Source organism: Vitis vinifera, chromosome 18 (genome assembly GCF_030704535.1).
Source record: "Vitis vinifera cultivar Pinot Noir 40024 chromosome 18, ASM3070453v1".
NCBI classification, from domain to species: domain Eukaryota; kingdom Viridiplantae; phylum Streptophyta; class Magnoliopsida; order Vitales; family Vitaceae; genus Vitis; species Vitis vinifera.
The window spans coordinates 22,348,297-22,363,247 of NC_081822.1; the positions used below are offsets into that span (position 1 = coordinate 22,348,297).

The following is a 14,951-nucleotide window of genomic DNA, read 5'->3' on the forward strand; positions in this document are numbered from 1 at the left end:
TAAAATAAAAAGGCTATTGAAGAAAAATACGTTTGACAACTAGAAAACTATTTTATGTTTTCTCTTTTCAAGAACAGAAAGCATAGTGTTTAAAAAAACATATTTTTGTTGTTTTTAGTTGTTATTACTTGATTTTGTTGAGTTATTTAAAGAAATAATTATACAAAACATGTATAATGATTAAAAGTAAAGCTCTAGACATAAAAATTATTTTTAAAACATATTTTAAAATATCAAAAATAGATTAAAAATATTTTAAATTGCCAAATAGACTTTTGTTTTATAAAACATCAAATAATAGTTTTTAAAAATTATTATTTCAAATTGTTTTAAAAAACAGTTACCAAATAAAGTTTGTATTTGACAAAATTTAGGAAACATTTTTAAAAATAAAAAAATCACTTAAAACCCGTTTGGTAATGCTTTTAGTAGAAGTGTTTTCTTCTGCAGTACTTATATGAAAAACGCTTTTATGAGAATTTGAAAAAATGATTATTTTTTATAATGTTTCACACTTTTAATATTAATAAATTACTAGAAATGATATTCATTGCAAAAATAAAATATTATAATAAACCAAAAGTTTTTATTCTAATTACATATATATATATATACACACACAATTATATTGTTAAAAAAACTCAAAAAAAATATTTTTATGATTATGAAAATAGAAACAATGTAGAATATAGGAAAAATTAAAAATTGATGTCATTGCAGTGATTTTCAATAAGATTGTACAAAATCTCAAAATTATTTTATACATATTAGTTCTTTGGCTTTTTGTGAGATATTTTCATAAAAAATAGAAAAGAGTGAAAGGAAAAGAAGGGTAGTGGCTAGTGGGAAACAAAAGAAGGGTAGCAAGAAAAGTATTTTAGAAATATTTGAAATTTTTTGAAGTATTTTTTTAAAAAACACGCTCAAGTGCTTTCCTCAAAAACATTTCAAGTGTTTATCTGAATTTTTTAAAATATTACCAAATACCTATAGTGTTTTTAGGGGGTAGAAACACTTTTAAAAAGCATTATCAGACGGACTCTTATAATGTTGAAAAATCACTTGTAGTGTTTTATGGAGAAACACTTGATGATTATTTTAAAAACACTCTAAAGGAAAATACTTTCACTAAAAATATTATCAAGCGCACTTTAAATTGTATATTTTAAAACATATAATATTAAAATCATTAATATCTATTTGCATACGGTATCATTTTTATTAAAGGATTAATTTTATGCATCCTCGTTAAGATTTTAACTAAAATACATCTAATTTTTGATGGTTTGAAATTCTATCACATATATTTCTTATTTCAAGTTAAAGGATGTCAGTGAATATAACAAATAAAAATAGTAGACGAGGTATTTAATGAAAATTTTCAAATCAATAAGAGCTAAGTGTATTTAGTCCAAACATCGGGGAAGCAAGTAAAATTAACCCTTTATTAAAATTTAACAAAAATTATAATAAAAACATTTATTAGGCATTGAACATAATTTATGATTAATATTATTCAAAAAATTAAATTAATAGAGGAATAATTTTTAATTTTGTAACTAACACAAACATTTACCATAAACCCCTTCTAATATATTAGATTTACTTTGAATTTAAAAAAGCGACAATTATGATTCAAAGAAGTGGCACATTCGCATGATGATTAAAGTGATATGAGACTCGCGGCTGAAACCAAATACCACATTCATAATATATATATATTTTTAAATAAAAATTAGGTATTTTAGGTATTAAGTTTAAGTACTTTTGGAAAAATAAATAAAAGCTATATCATACTTATATTTAATTTTTAAAACCAAAAAAATGAATATATATATAAATATTACTTTTTACTGTTTGATATTTGCTAAAAAAATATAAAATTTCTTTTACTTTCAACAATATTTATTTTTTATATCACATTATTCAATAAATAAAAATAATACATATATTAATATTTTTTTATAATATATTTTATAAATGTTTTTTTTAGTTTTTTTTTAACAACAAATTTAATTTTTCAATCATTTTTTTTAAAGAAAAAACTTATGATATATGGGAAATGTGTGTTTTAGCTTAAAATTAATATATTTCATGTATAATATAACGGAAGATGAAGAATATATCTTATTGTTTTATAAAATAAGTAATATAAAAAAAACCTTATGCTATTTAGCTTTTAAGCTTAAAATTAATATATTTTATATATATATATATATATATATAAACCAATAACGATAACTTATCTTATTCTATTACACCCATGATATAAAATATATTATCCTTTTTTAAATCCTATTACATACTATAATCAATCAATCAATCAAAATAACTCTCTTAGTGGATCAAAGATAACCCCCAATGGTTAAGTACATTCACCACTTGGGTTATTTTAAAACTACACTAAAATCTAGTAGAAATTAAAAATTAAAAAATTAAATTTTGTAAAAAGCTGCGTTAGAAATCTTACAAATTGCTGAGTTAAGTTTCCTCCTCTTTCATCTGACTTAAGTTATATTTGAGAAAATATTACACGACTATAGATGTAAATGAATGGGGAATAATGATCAAAGACTTGTACTCACAGCAAACAAATACCCACTAAAACCTCTGTATATACTGCCAAATAAAATTTCTCCCATTGCGTCTGAGAGCTTTAAAATTTGAATCTGGCTAAGGAGTCTCATAACAAGAAACACCCATCTTCATCTTTCGTCTTCATCTTTTCATTTACATAAAATACTTAGTTTTATTCATTACCCATGACTCATGAGGGGAGGCATCTTCCTAACATCTTCACAGGTCCTAGCATTAGGACCCAGAATATAGCTATCAGTGCTCCAATAACTGAAAGAATGATGAATCCCCCCTTATTTATACCTCCCTTCCATGTGGCTGCACCTCCATTACCTGCATTTGTGTTCAATGCATTCATTCTCATCCTACTAAAGCTAGACATTCTCACCAATGCCCGATTTACCAACGCATTTTCTGAAGCTGATGCAGGTGTGGTAGGTATTGACTCCACAAAGGACCATAGAGCAGAAGTGAATCGGTTCCCTGCACCGTTACCCCCTTCGCCATTCATGTTTTGATTTCCTTCGGTGGGAACATTTGTAGAACTGCTGGCATATACAACACCTAGACAATAGCAGAAACTTGGAGTATTAGAATACTATACTACCTGAGTTGGAGGAAGAACTCTTGAAGTTGGCTGAAAACTCCTCCCCTGATGAGAGAGGAAAGGCTACATTTTTTCTCAACATTTCATTGAACGTTGGATGAATCCAAAATTGCATTAGAAGAGATCTTGAAGCCAAGTCAAAACCCTTCATCCGCTTAGTTTTTTCTTTTTTCTTTTTATTTATTTTTTATTATTTTTTTGCCACGTGGATGTGACATGTCAACCAAAACCATCCATCTGATTCAAGTCCTCCAGCCAGATATGCAATGTAGAAAGTTGTGCTTTGGACAAATCAAAACATAGTTTAGGAAAATTTGTAGCTTCAGTTGCAGGCTCATTGCCAAGGAGAAGAATGGACATTGAGGTCTTTGCAGATATATGTACCTGAGGTTGGCTGCCCAATGATCCCCTGAATAGATTCTGCTGAGGTACAGACACTTTGATCGAGTGTCCACAGCTGACCACTAATCTGATCTGCACCAACAGAATGGGGCTGCAGCTGGTAATTCAACTGGTTCACCATCTCATTCTCAATGGTATTCAAATATGGATGCGGAACCGTTCCTTGATCAATAGGGCCAATGTCACGAAGAAACATGGCTGCATCATGGTACAGGTCAAGTATGCTCAATCCATCGCCTTCAAACTGCAAGTTCTCCTCAGTTTTTTCATAGTTTTGAGGAATGGGTTCTGGACCAAGGAGATCATCCATTTCTAGAAAGTCCTCCTCACTTAATCCACGTTCCTGCTCACTAATGTTAGGAGCAGATGTGACCTCAGGTGCCTCGTGCAATTGCAACTGAGAGGAGGCTGATTGTGTAAACTCAACGTTCTCTGGCACAGCATACTGCTGAGAGGTAGGGGTTAATACTGTGCTTATTGGATCAGCAACGAAAGCTCCATTGAGTGATGAATCCACCAAAGGAGTTTGAGCTTCTTCTTCACCAATAACCTACAACAAATTATATAAATCAATAATCCGTCCACAAATGAATAAATGTAAACAAACAAGCACATGTGCAAGCACAAGCACAAGCACAAGCACAATAAACTACCACATTTTTTCGCCAATGCAACTGTTATGCTCACAGGTTACTGTTGTATAAATAAATGGTTGAAATAGGTTCGATTTCCCCCCTATGAGACAAGGATACATGCAAGGATGAAAATATCGGTAATCACGGATATATCGGTAACTTGATTTTACGGATATATCGGAGAAATATCAAAGGATATTTTGGAAAAAAATTTCGGTATGCCAAAATTTGATCAAAACTCATGGAAATGTAAGAAAAACCTCATAGCAATGTAATTAGAAATATAATAGACAATTTAAAGTTGTTTTGTTGAAGAATTTGATATATGTATGATATAATTTGCGATATTAAATGTAATTATATCTTGTCAATCGATAAGAAATGTGAATTTTGTAATTGTACACTCATTATGAAGCTTCATGAAAGACTTGATTTCATTAAATATCAATAATTTGTACATGTTACATTGCAATGACCCTTTAGTTCTATGAAAATCTACTAATTCATTCAAGATTTAAAAAATGTACTAATTAATTCAAATGTACTAATTAATTACGATTGAAAATATAAAAAAAAAATTTAAAAATTGAGAAGCTACTAATATTGTTAATTAAGTTAATAAATTAACTAAACTAAATTAATTCTATGAAAATCTACTAATTCATTCAAGATTTAAAAAATGTACTGATTAATTGGGAAAAATGTACTAATTCAAATCAATGCGGGGAAGTTGGGAGCCGTCGGATCAATAGCAGGTGCAAGGCGCCAATTTTTTCAAAAAATCGGCGAAAAATTGCCGAAATAAATAGAAAGAAAAGGAAATTTCTCCGAAATTTGGCGAAATTTACGGATATTTCTTCCGTCGACATTTTGCCCCCCTTTTTCGTTTCGCTGACCCCCAAAACACGAAATTTCGGCAAAAAAAACCAAAATTTTCATCCTTGGATACATGAACAAAATGTAAAAGTAACCTGCTTTGCAGTCAATACAACCACTTTGATTGTCAATGGAAGTATATAAAAAGTAATAAAACACGAGCTATTTCCACCTATAAAAAGGGGATATTCTAACCCCCTCATTATATGGAGCAATTAAGATCAAGAAAAAGAAAGAGAAAAGAACACATCTGCATTTATTTCTAATTTTTTTTAAAGGGGACAAGAAACACCTTTCTCCATTTCTATAAGGAATCTGGCATTCCAATCACCACTCAGTAGATCCCACACTGTCCCATATGGTGCAGAGCATACATTTTTTTCTTGAAAATAACCCCATTTGAATATGTTTTTCTTTTAATCAGCATAACCCAATTCAAAGATTACCAGCAAGGGAAAGCTAGCATACCAGAACTTGAACAAGATATAAAAAATTTAAACCTCATTTCAACAATGCAGCCATTACTATTTTCTAATACAAAAAATTAGAAATCATTACAAAATAGAAAATAAAATAGTGAAGGAGAGTTAACCAACCTGAGCTAGTAGATTAACATAATCATCAACACGCAGAGGAACAACTGGAGGTGCTTCTGCAAGTCCTTTCCAGATGTCATCCCAAGCATCTGCTTGACAGTCTTGCCCATTAGGTTTGGAATTATTGACAGAAATAACGCCATTCAACTGCTCTGGAGGAGTCTCTTCAACAGAGTAGTTACTAACATCTAGGTCATCTTCGTCAGCCCATTCCTCTTCTTTAAATGGAGCCCCGTATTGCTCACCATTTTTGGGACCAGGTCCACTCTTCTTGAAGACCTTATAAAGTGCATAATAATCCTGAAACATGGAAAGATAACCAATTTCAATAGACAATTATCGACATAAGATACTAATAATTAAAAAAAAAAATCATTTTGAGCAAAATACCTGCACATTCGGGCATCTCTTGAGCTCCTCTTCATCCATTGTATACTCATGCATCACCCAGTCTGTGCGCTCTTTACTTGGAGCACGGCCTTTATAGAAAACCAAGGTCTTCTTCACACCAACTGACCGAATATTACAGCTAATAGTTCGATCCTTTCCTGTTGCTTTCCAGTATCCATGCCTGGTTGCCCTATTAGACCTAGCTCCATTAGGGTACTTCCTGTCTCTGGGGCTAAAAAAGAACCATTGCCTATCTCCTGTCTTCAATTTAGATAGTCCTGCATTTAATTTGTTAAAACAGAATCAATTAACTGACCAAACTTTTCTCAAAACCAATAATTTGAAATTCTTAAACATCAATAAATAATCGACCTCACCCCAACCCCCCTCCCACAAAACCAAGAGAGAGAGAGAGAGAGAATTTACTGCCAAACCTTTCAACACAAATTCTATATTATCTCAGAAAAGCAAGGTGGATACTAAAGGACTCAACAAAATGCAAGAGACCTTATCATTACCTATTCCTGTTTTGTGCAAAAATAGTGTATATGCCAACGCTTGAAGAGTGATTTCCCTCCATTCAAAGTTTCCACAAATAAACCAATCATACAAACTTTACCTTAGTCCTCACCAATCTTTCAATAAAACAAATCAGTTAACCAAAGAAAGTCAGAATTGCACCCACCAATGTTACAAACCAAATTTAAGCAAACAGCAATTTTTATTAGAATTCAAACCAAAATTACAGAAAATCAATCAACTAAACAAAACCAGAATGAATCAGCCAAGCAGAATGTTCACTTCAAAGTGTAGCTTTGGCTTGAATCCAACCCACTTTAAAACAATAAAAAATAATTTATTTCCAAAAACAAACAAAAAAACTCACTCTTATATTCAAATATTGAGACAAAACCAATCAAACAATTAACCAAACAACATATTGACATGAGTCCAAACCTATGTTTCAATTGACAGAACAAACTAATCCAGAAAATTTTTGACCTGAATATATGATCAATCCTAAACCACACAAAACCTTAAACCACAGACCGAATTGATGCCTCAATAAAACAAATCAGATCAGCAAACAGAACTTCAACTCCAGTTCAAACAAATCCCTAGTACAACAAAACTATCTAATATCATCCAAACAACATTTCGGTCTGTGGAACATTTCCAACCAAAACAAAATTACACACTTATCCCTCATGAAAATTTCAAATGTAACAAATAAACTAAATAACACTTTCACTTGTGTCAAAACCAATCATAAACAACCAGAAAACCCCAAAAAAGAAAACAATTGAACCCAAATCAAATATCAACCACAGAACCACAATTCTTATCATAATCAAAACACTCGAATCCGAAACGAACCAAACCAACTCAAACTCAGATGAATAAACGCAATAGTTAACCTGTAAAGCAGGTCAATGAAGAAAACCAATACCCCAGGCATTCAAATTACATTCAAGACAATCCCCAACTCATAACCAAATTACCACAACCCAGTTCTCCATCCAAGAATCCAATCCCGTACTAAGATAAAACAAACCCAGATAATAAAAAACACAAATTCATTCCTTCATCAAGTCCAAGGAGAAGAAAATCAAAGGCAAGAAATGGGTTTGATACCAGGCAAATCCTCGGGGTCCCACTTGTAGACATCGACCTCGGCGATGATATCGAGCTTCAGCCGTCGCCGGCAGATCTTCTTCTTCAGATAATACAGAACCAGCTCTTCATCGGTGGGATGGAATCGGAACCCGGGTGGCCACGCAGACTTTTCGTCTCCGTCAAAGCACGGCGACGAATCACCCACTGTCACCTTCATCGATTCGGGTCAGATTCTACTGAAACAGAGTGAGAATAGAAGATGGAAATGGGGAGAATCGGGAATGAGAAAACCCTAAAAGAGAGCGAGTTTTGGAAGAAGAGAGGGCATAGTCAAAGAAGTAATAGGATAGAGAGCGAGGTGGTGGGCGAAGGGAAACTTCCTATTTCTGAATTAATTATATTGAGAGAGGATTGGGTGAGGAAGGGTTTAGTGTGGGTTTTTAAGGGTTCGACTTTTAAGTGAAAAAAATGATTCTTTCTACTTTCGATTTTATTTTTTAAAACAAAAATAAAAATAAAAGCGAAAACCAACTTTTTCTTCCATGATTGAAGAAATTTTTTCTTCCTTTTTTGGTTTTTTTTTTTTTTTGTGAAATTTTAAAGTTTGTTCACAATTGATAAACCTTGGATCAAATGTGTATGCCAATTCCCATTTTAAAATTTGTTGGAAACTTCTTTTTAATTTTGGCTATTCAATTTTGAAAATAAAAAATAATTTTTGAGAATGATTATTAAAAGTAGTTTTTAATTATTTTCATAAATAAAAATCATGTTTTAAAACTCAAATATGAAAAAAAAAACTCCACTTATCCTCCAAGATGGTGTCATATACAAAATTTCAAAATTTCTCACTTATTTCAAAATAAATTCTCAAAATTATTAGATATTTTAAATAATGAAAAATGGAAAATGTGAATTTTCATGTACTCATATAAAAATAATCATAAAATATGAATTTTTTAAAAATAATTCAAATTTTATCCACTCATCGATCAAAGGTTACTATCTAAGACGGTGAAATGTAGTACTTATATCATTAAAAGATAGTACTAAATGATAAAAGAAAGTACCTTTGATCATCACTTAATAGCATAATAAGAGTATAAGGACATTTTTTCCTTGTGCTCCCATTTGTTGGAACACGAGTAATTTACTAGTAAAAAACTATATAATAAACTTGTGAAAGAAAATATATATATATATTCTTGTAATTCTTTAGGTTGAGCTTAGTTTGTAATCGAGGATAATCCATTTTGATTTTTGAATATGTTAAATTATAAATTTTAGTTATATAATTGAAGTTTTGATTTTCTTAAATAAAATAGACTTATATCAATTGTTTTACGAAGATAACGTAATATATATTTGATACCATTGCAATGTTCTTGGCTTAAAGTAAAATTGTATCTTACTAGTAAATTGATAGAAAAAGACAATGTTTAAGCATGTACAATTGACAAGATATATAAGTGTATTAATAGTATTAAGATATGATACTTCAAGATCAAGTAATTTTTCACTGTTTTTACAAAAAACAAAATTGGTCTTTTTTCACTTTAAGTGATCAAACAACCATTAAAGAACTTAATAGATGTGTTTTATCCATATGAAAATGCTTCAAGATTTTTTATATATATTTTGATTGATGTATTGAAACTTTATTTCGCAAATGCTCGATCTGTAGGCTAAAACAATTTTTTTTTCTAACATCTTTCATCTCAAATTCCTTTTTCGAACATTTTTATTGTTCTTGAGAACTCCTTCAATAGTCATAATAAGATTTAAACTTACATTGCAATAATTGAAAATTTGGTTTTTGATTTCTTAATGAGAATGCATGGATTATAGGATAATTCATATATTCTTTGTTTAATAGGCATTTGCTAAGGCAATTATACCACATGTGTATGGATTACTTCAATCCATATAAGGATCATTATAGCTTAATTGAGTACATGTTATGAGTCTTTGTATTATTTGTTTTAGGCAATTTAAATCCTTAAGAGATTTTCATGTATATTTTATATTCCATAAATCCATATAAATATGTCGTAATGACATCCATGATATACATATCTAGTCTTTTTGAGATAACTAAACTAGTTGAAAATTGAAATGTGATTGCATCCATGACAAGAGAGTTTATTTCCTCGTAGTCAATGCCATGTCCTTGTGAGGAAGCTTGTGCTACTAATTGTATTTTATATTTTATAATCTCATTTTTCTTATTATTCTTTTATACAAATACCCACTTGTACCTATCAAACTTTTTGTCTTTAGGTATTTGAACTATAAATCCAAATACTTCTTATTTTATTAACGAGTTTAACTCTCAGTATGACTTCTTTCTAATTTGACTGATCATTTTATGTCAGTATTCTTCCACATTTTGTGGTTTGAGATCCTTTCATTTGTTATGATGTCCAAGGTCATTTGGAGAGAAAGAATATTATTAATAACAATATTATTTTGATCATATTTTTCTCCCATATGTACATAATTTATTAATATCTCATTATTTTGGGGTACTTGTGCCTCTTCAATGTTACTCTTTTAATTTATATATCTTCAATGGTTACTTGTTCAATATGTGTCTCTTCTAGGGCTATATATTTTTTTTGTGTTTTTTTTTGTGGGCTATTGGTTCATTAATTTTAGATTGATCAATAATTTTTATGGCATTTTTGAAAGTGACAAGTTTTCCTTGTATTTTCCTTTTTTTAAGGAATCACATCCTTTGAGCTAATAGGTATACTACGCTTTAAAAATATTTTAAATTCATTTACTAACTGTCCTATATGGACATCAATCAATGTCGAAGTATTTGCAGTAAGAATATGTGACTTTATCACTTTTGTTATATCAATGAATGTATTTGGTAATTGGTTTGCAAGATTTTGTAAATAAATGACCCTTTAAACTTCTAGTTCGCATTGATTGATACAATGATCAAAATGAGACAAAGTTGATGCATTCAAAGTAATTTCTCGTTGTTCTTCATGAATTGACTTTGCTCCACCTAAGTGGGAAAATAGTTTCATCAAAATGGTAATAAAAAAAGTGCACCATAAAAATATCATCTATGAAGGGTTCAAGATACCTTATGATATATGAAGAATGAGAATTACATAAATCTTAAGTCTTTGTTGAGGACCTAATTTAGTGCATTGTGTGGATGAAATTGTTGCATATATTGCACAACTAAAGATTCATAAGTAAGAGACGTTTGGTAGTGTTCTCAATGCAAGTTGAAGGAAACTATTCATGGTAAACTATAGCTCAAATGTACACCAAAGTCATAGTTGTTGAAATAAGACCCTTAAAATCATAACATTATGTAACAATATTAGATTTCATTAATATGATTTTAGTTTCACTTTACTATCTTAGGCAAACTATAGGTAGAATGTAGATTAAATAATTGGGATAAAGCTCTTAAAAGCATAATATGATGTAATAACATAATATTTAATTAATATAATTTTAGATTTACTTTAATATCTTAATTTACATTAATATTATCTAAGCATTCATACTTGCATTGTATATGACTTCAGTGCATTAGGAGTTACATAAAACATATGGGTTCCTTATGAATTGATGAGTAGTTTACAATTGGTTCATAGACTTAGGTAATCCATCTAATGATGTAGTGTACTATTATAGACCCTCTGTTTTGTCTCCTTAGCACATGCCTTAGGTGTTTTTTTTTTTTTTTTTTTTTCAGTACTCCACAACAGTTCCTTGGTAGTCCATTGCTACTTATACAACTTACTTTTTTAAGCCATCTTTTAGACTCTGGTTGAGGGGTTTATCTAACCTTTCATTGTGACCCTTGGTAGCCCCGATTTAGATCTAGGACTTTCATTTTTTCTTTTAGAATTAGGTACACCTTTAAAACAACTTGCTTAGGCATATTTAGGTACATTTTTAGGAGACTTACACATACTCGCCCTAGGTCACTTAGGCACCTTGCTAATCACCTTAGGTCACATAGGACCATTGAGCCACACATTAGGCCACTTAGGACAACTGAGTCACACCTTAAGTCACTTAGGATTACTGAGCCACACCTTAGGTCACTCAGAACCATTAAGTCACACCTTAGGTCACTTAGGCTCACCCTAGATCACCTAGGCACATTATATTTCACCTAAATTCACTTAGGGCACATTTAGGCTCACCATAGGTCACCTAGGCACATTACACTTCACCCTAGGTCACTTAGGCACATTTCAAATTCACCTAAGCCCATTTACGTTCATCTAGGCTCACTTAAATTCACTGAGACACACCTTGACCCATCTCTAGGCACATCTAGGCCCACTTAGATTCATTGAGGCATACCTTGACCCATCTTGATGCACCACAACTCATTTAGGTCACCTTTAGGTAATTCCTGCATAGCTTACATAGTTCGTATGATTTGCATTTTTTAACACTTGCATGTACTTGATTTCTTATTTATTTATTTATCTATTTTATTTATTTATTTATTTATTTATTTATTTATTTATTTATTATCATTATTTTTTGTATAGTTATTTGTTTATTTATTTATTTTAAAAAAATTGCATGTGATTGATGATCTTATCTTATTATTATTATTATTTTTGTTATTGTTGCTAAAGTTGCATTAATTAATACTTAGGTTTTTCTTATATATACATGTATTGATATTTTCCATTTTTCTTTTCCAAATTGGCATGATTTTTTTATTTTTATTTTGTCTATTATAAGGTTTCTAACTTGTATATATATATATATATATATATATATATATATATATATATATATTTTTGGATGGGAATTCAACGACTCTCCAAAAAGGAAGACAAAGACTGCCAACTTTCCAAAAAAAAAAGACACATTCACACACCTTGGAGAGATTTTGAACATGTATAGTCTACCTTTCTAAAGGAATTCTCCATGGGTGTCATTGAGAAAGGATAACACGGTGCAACTAGGAGAGGATTCCCATAATAACATGCAGCCACATACAGGAATAAGAGCTTACTTTCCAAAAAGAATAAAAGATTCTCTCCAAGCGACATTACAACTGCATCTTTGAAATTCTCTCTAAGGAAGCACGTATGTGAGCATATGGAAAGAGGATTAGAAAAGATTTTGAAGGTGACATCTTGGTTGAAATGTGGACTACATGCATTGGGAAGGTAGACATTGCATCTTTTGGAAGGTCTTCACAACATGCGGGTGAAAAAGAAAGAGAATGACACATAAGGGTGACATGGAAATGATAATCAAGTCATTAGAGAAAGGCATGTAGGTTGTTACTTGATATTCATTAGCGGACTTGAGGGCTGCCATTTGAATGTGGGGATCATGTTATTGGAGTTCGAGAAGACTTAGGGATGTTGGAGAATTTGAGATGGGATGCGACATCTTTTGATGGAGAGCTTTGGAGATGAAATATCAAAATTTTCAGGGAAAAAGCTTTTGAAGTTGAAAAATCAGAATTTTCGGTGAAGAGCTTTTAGAGATGAAAAATCAAGACTTTTGGTGGAGATCTTTGGAGATAAAAATCAGAATTTTTGATGGATAGCTTTGGAGATAAAAATAAAAAATAAAATCAGAATTTTCAGTGGAGAGCCTTGAAGATGATGATCATATTTCTCTTGGTGGAGAACAATTAGAATTTTGTCTTTGAAAATTGAAGAACATGGATTTTTATTGTAGAGATATCAAATTTTTTGGGCACAACCATGGATATTGGGAGGATCAGCACTCATAGTTTTTGTTTTAGGGAGAATGAGTCCACCACACTGTCACTTTGGAGACACATGACAGGGAAAGATGAAAAAGAATTCCGTTTGGAGAGTCGAACACTCAAGGAGAGATTTTTAAGAGACTTTGTGGAAGGAACCCTATGAATTGGGGTGGTCGAAATAGTGATCTTGGAGAGGAGATTGAGAGCAAAAATAAAAAATGAAAAATTGGGGAGGAAATCATGATCATTTGTTGAATTTTGGAGAGTGGTTGCTAATGTACCAAGATAAAGCAATTACACGACTTATTTGTTTTTGGGAGTTGCAGTATTGAATGGCTTCAATGGAGACTTATGCAGACTGATAAAGAAGAGATCAATGAAATGTATGAATGTTCCAATAGAGAAAAACCTTAATGGGTATTAATTCATGGCTAAGGTATGGCCGCTTAGTGGAGAGATTTAATGAAGATGGGAGTTTGGTGGTTGCATAGATGAAGATTTAATGGCCAAATTCAAAGAGAAAAAACCATGGATATGTAGTCCATGATATGAGACCACATAAGTGAATATAAGTGGTTGAAAAATTCAAAGTTGTGCATGTAAAGATCTCATGGTTGTTTAAGTAATATTGTTGACTGAATTGAGGAAGTTGTGTGGTTGGAATTTTGTGCTGTTAATGGAGAATTTAATGACAAAAAATTATGGTGAAAATGCAATGGAGGAAAGATGAATTTTAGTGGCTGCATAAGGTGAATTTAGAGATTGGGTTGGTGGTAAAATAACGAGGTTTCGGTGGTTGTATGTGCATGAATTTGGAGGCTAGTTTTATGGTAAAATAATGGAAAATTTTGGTAGTTGTATTAGGTGAATTTAGAGGGTGGGTTTGTGGTAAAATAATAGGGTTTTGGTGGTTGCATGTACATGAATTTGGAGGCTGGTTTTGTGGTAAGATTATGGGGTTTTGGTGGCTTTAATGGGAAGTCTTCAAGTTGAATTCCTTAATGGTGTTTAATGGTTGCATATAGAAAAGGCAGCATGCACCACTTTTGGAGAGCATGTTATCATAAAAGTGAATTCATATGCATAAGGACAATCCACCATTTGAGAGGATCACTTGTAAGCCCATCATCCATGCTTCAAAGAGGCTTCCATGTGGTGTGCATTGTAGAAGGGAGTAACACAAGCATGCACAATTCATTAAATCTTTTCACGACCTACACTTTTAAAGAGATTCAAGCCACACCGCACCTTCAAATTTCAAAATAGCCTTGTGGACGTACGCTCCTACTCGATGGTATGACTCGTTTTTTGTTGGTGAAAATTTGATTTTTTTTAAAAAGACATGGAGTCGCTACTTATTTTAGTTTATTTTTTAAAGGAAAAACAAAATAAGAAAGAAAACCTTGTGTGACTCATTATTTGGAAAAAACATGTCTGCAAAAACCAAGTCTAAATTCAGGAGACAGGTTAACTATCGGGAAGGTACGGTTGTGAGACGTAGCACGCCTTTAAACTTGTATACT

At 31.3% G+C, this 14,951-nt stretch overlaps 1 protein-coding gene across 1 annotated transcript; it reads right to left on the reverse strand.

Annotated features, from left to right (window-relative positions):
- Positions 1-2,581: 2,581 nt before the first annotated feature.
- Positions 2,582-8,129, reverse strand: LOC100249427 (NAC domain-containing protein 17). The gene is made up of 5 exons (XM_002265575.5): positions 7,719-8,129; positions 6,084-6,361; positions 5,694-5,993; positions 3,569-4,136; positions 2,582-3,141 (listed from the first exon to the last, which is right to left on the reverse strand). Exons 1-5 carry the CDS (start codon positions 7,915-7,917, stop codon positions 2,768-2,770), a joined length of 1,719 nt encoding a protein of 572 aa, XP_002265611.1. The 5' UTR covers positions 7,918-8,129; the 3' UTR covers positions 2,582-2,767.
- Positions 8,130-14,951: the final 6,822 nt, after the last annotated feature.

Bases quoted from the DNA above. Each gene is read 5' to 3' on its own strand.
- LOC100249427 (XM_002265575.5), bottom strand. From the start codon at position 7,917: ATGAAGGTGACAGTGGGTGATTCGTCGCCGTGCTTTGACGGAGACGAA. The intron at 5,994-6,083 runs GTATTTTGCTCA...TCCATGTTTCAG, and splicing joins AGAGATGCCCGAATGTGCAG to GATTATTATGCACTTTATAA. The intron at 4,137-5,693 runs GTTGGTTAACTC...AATTTGTTGTAG, and splicing joins ATGTTAATCTACTAGCTCAG to GTTATTGGTGAAGAAGAAGC.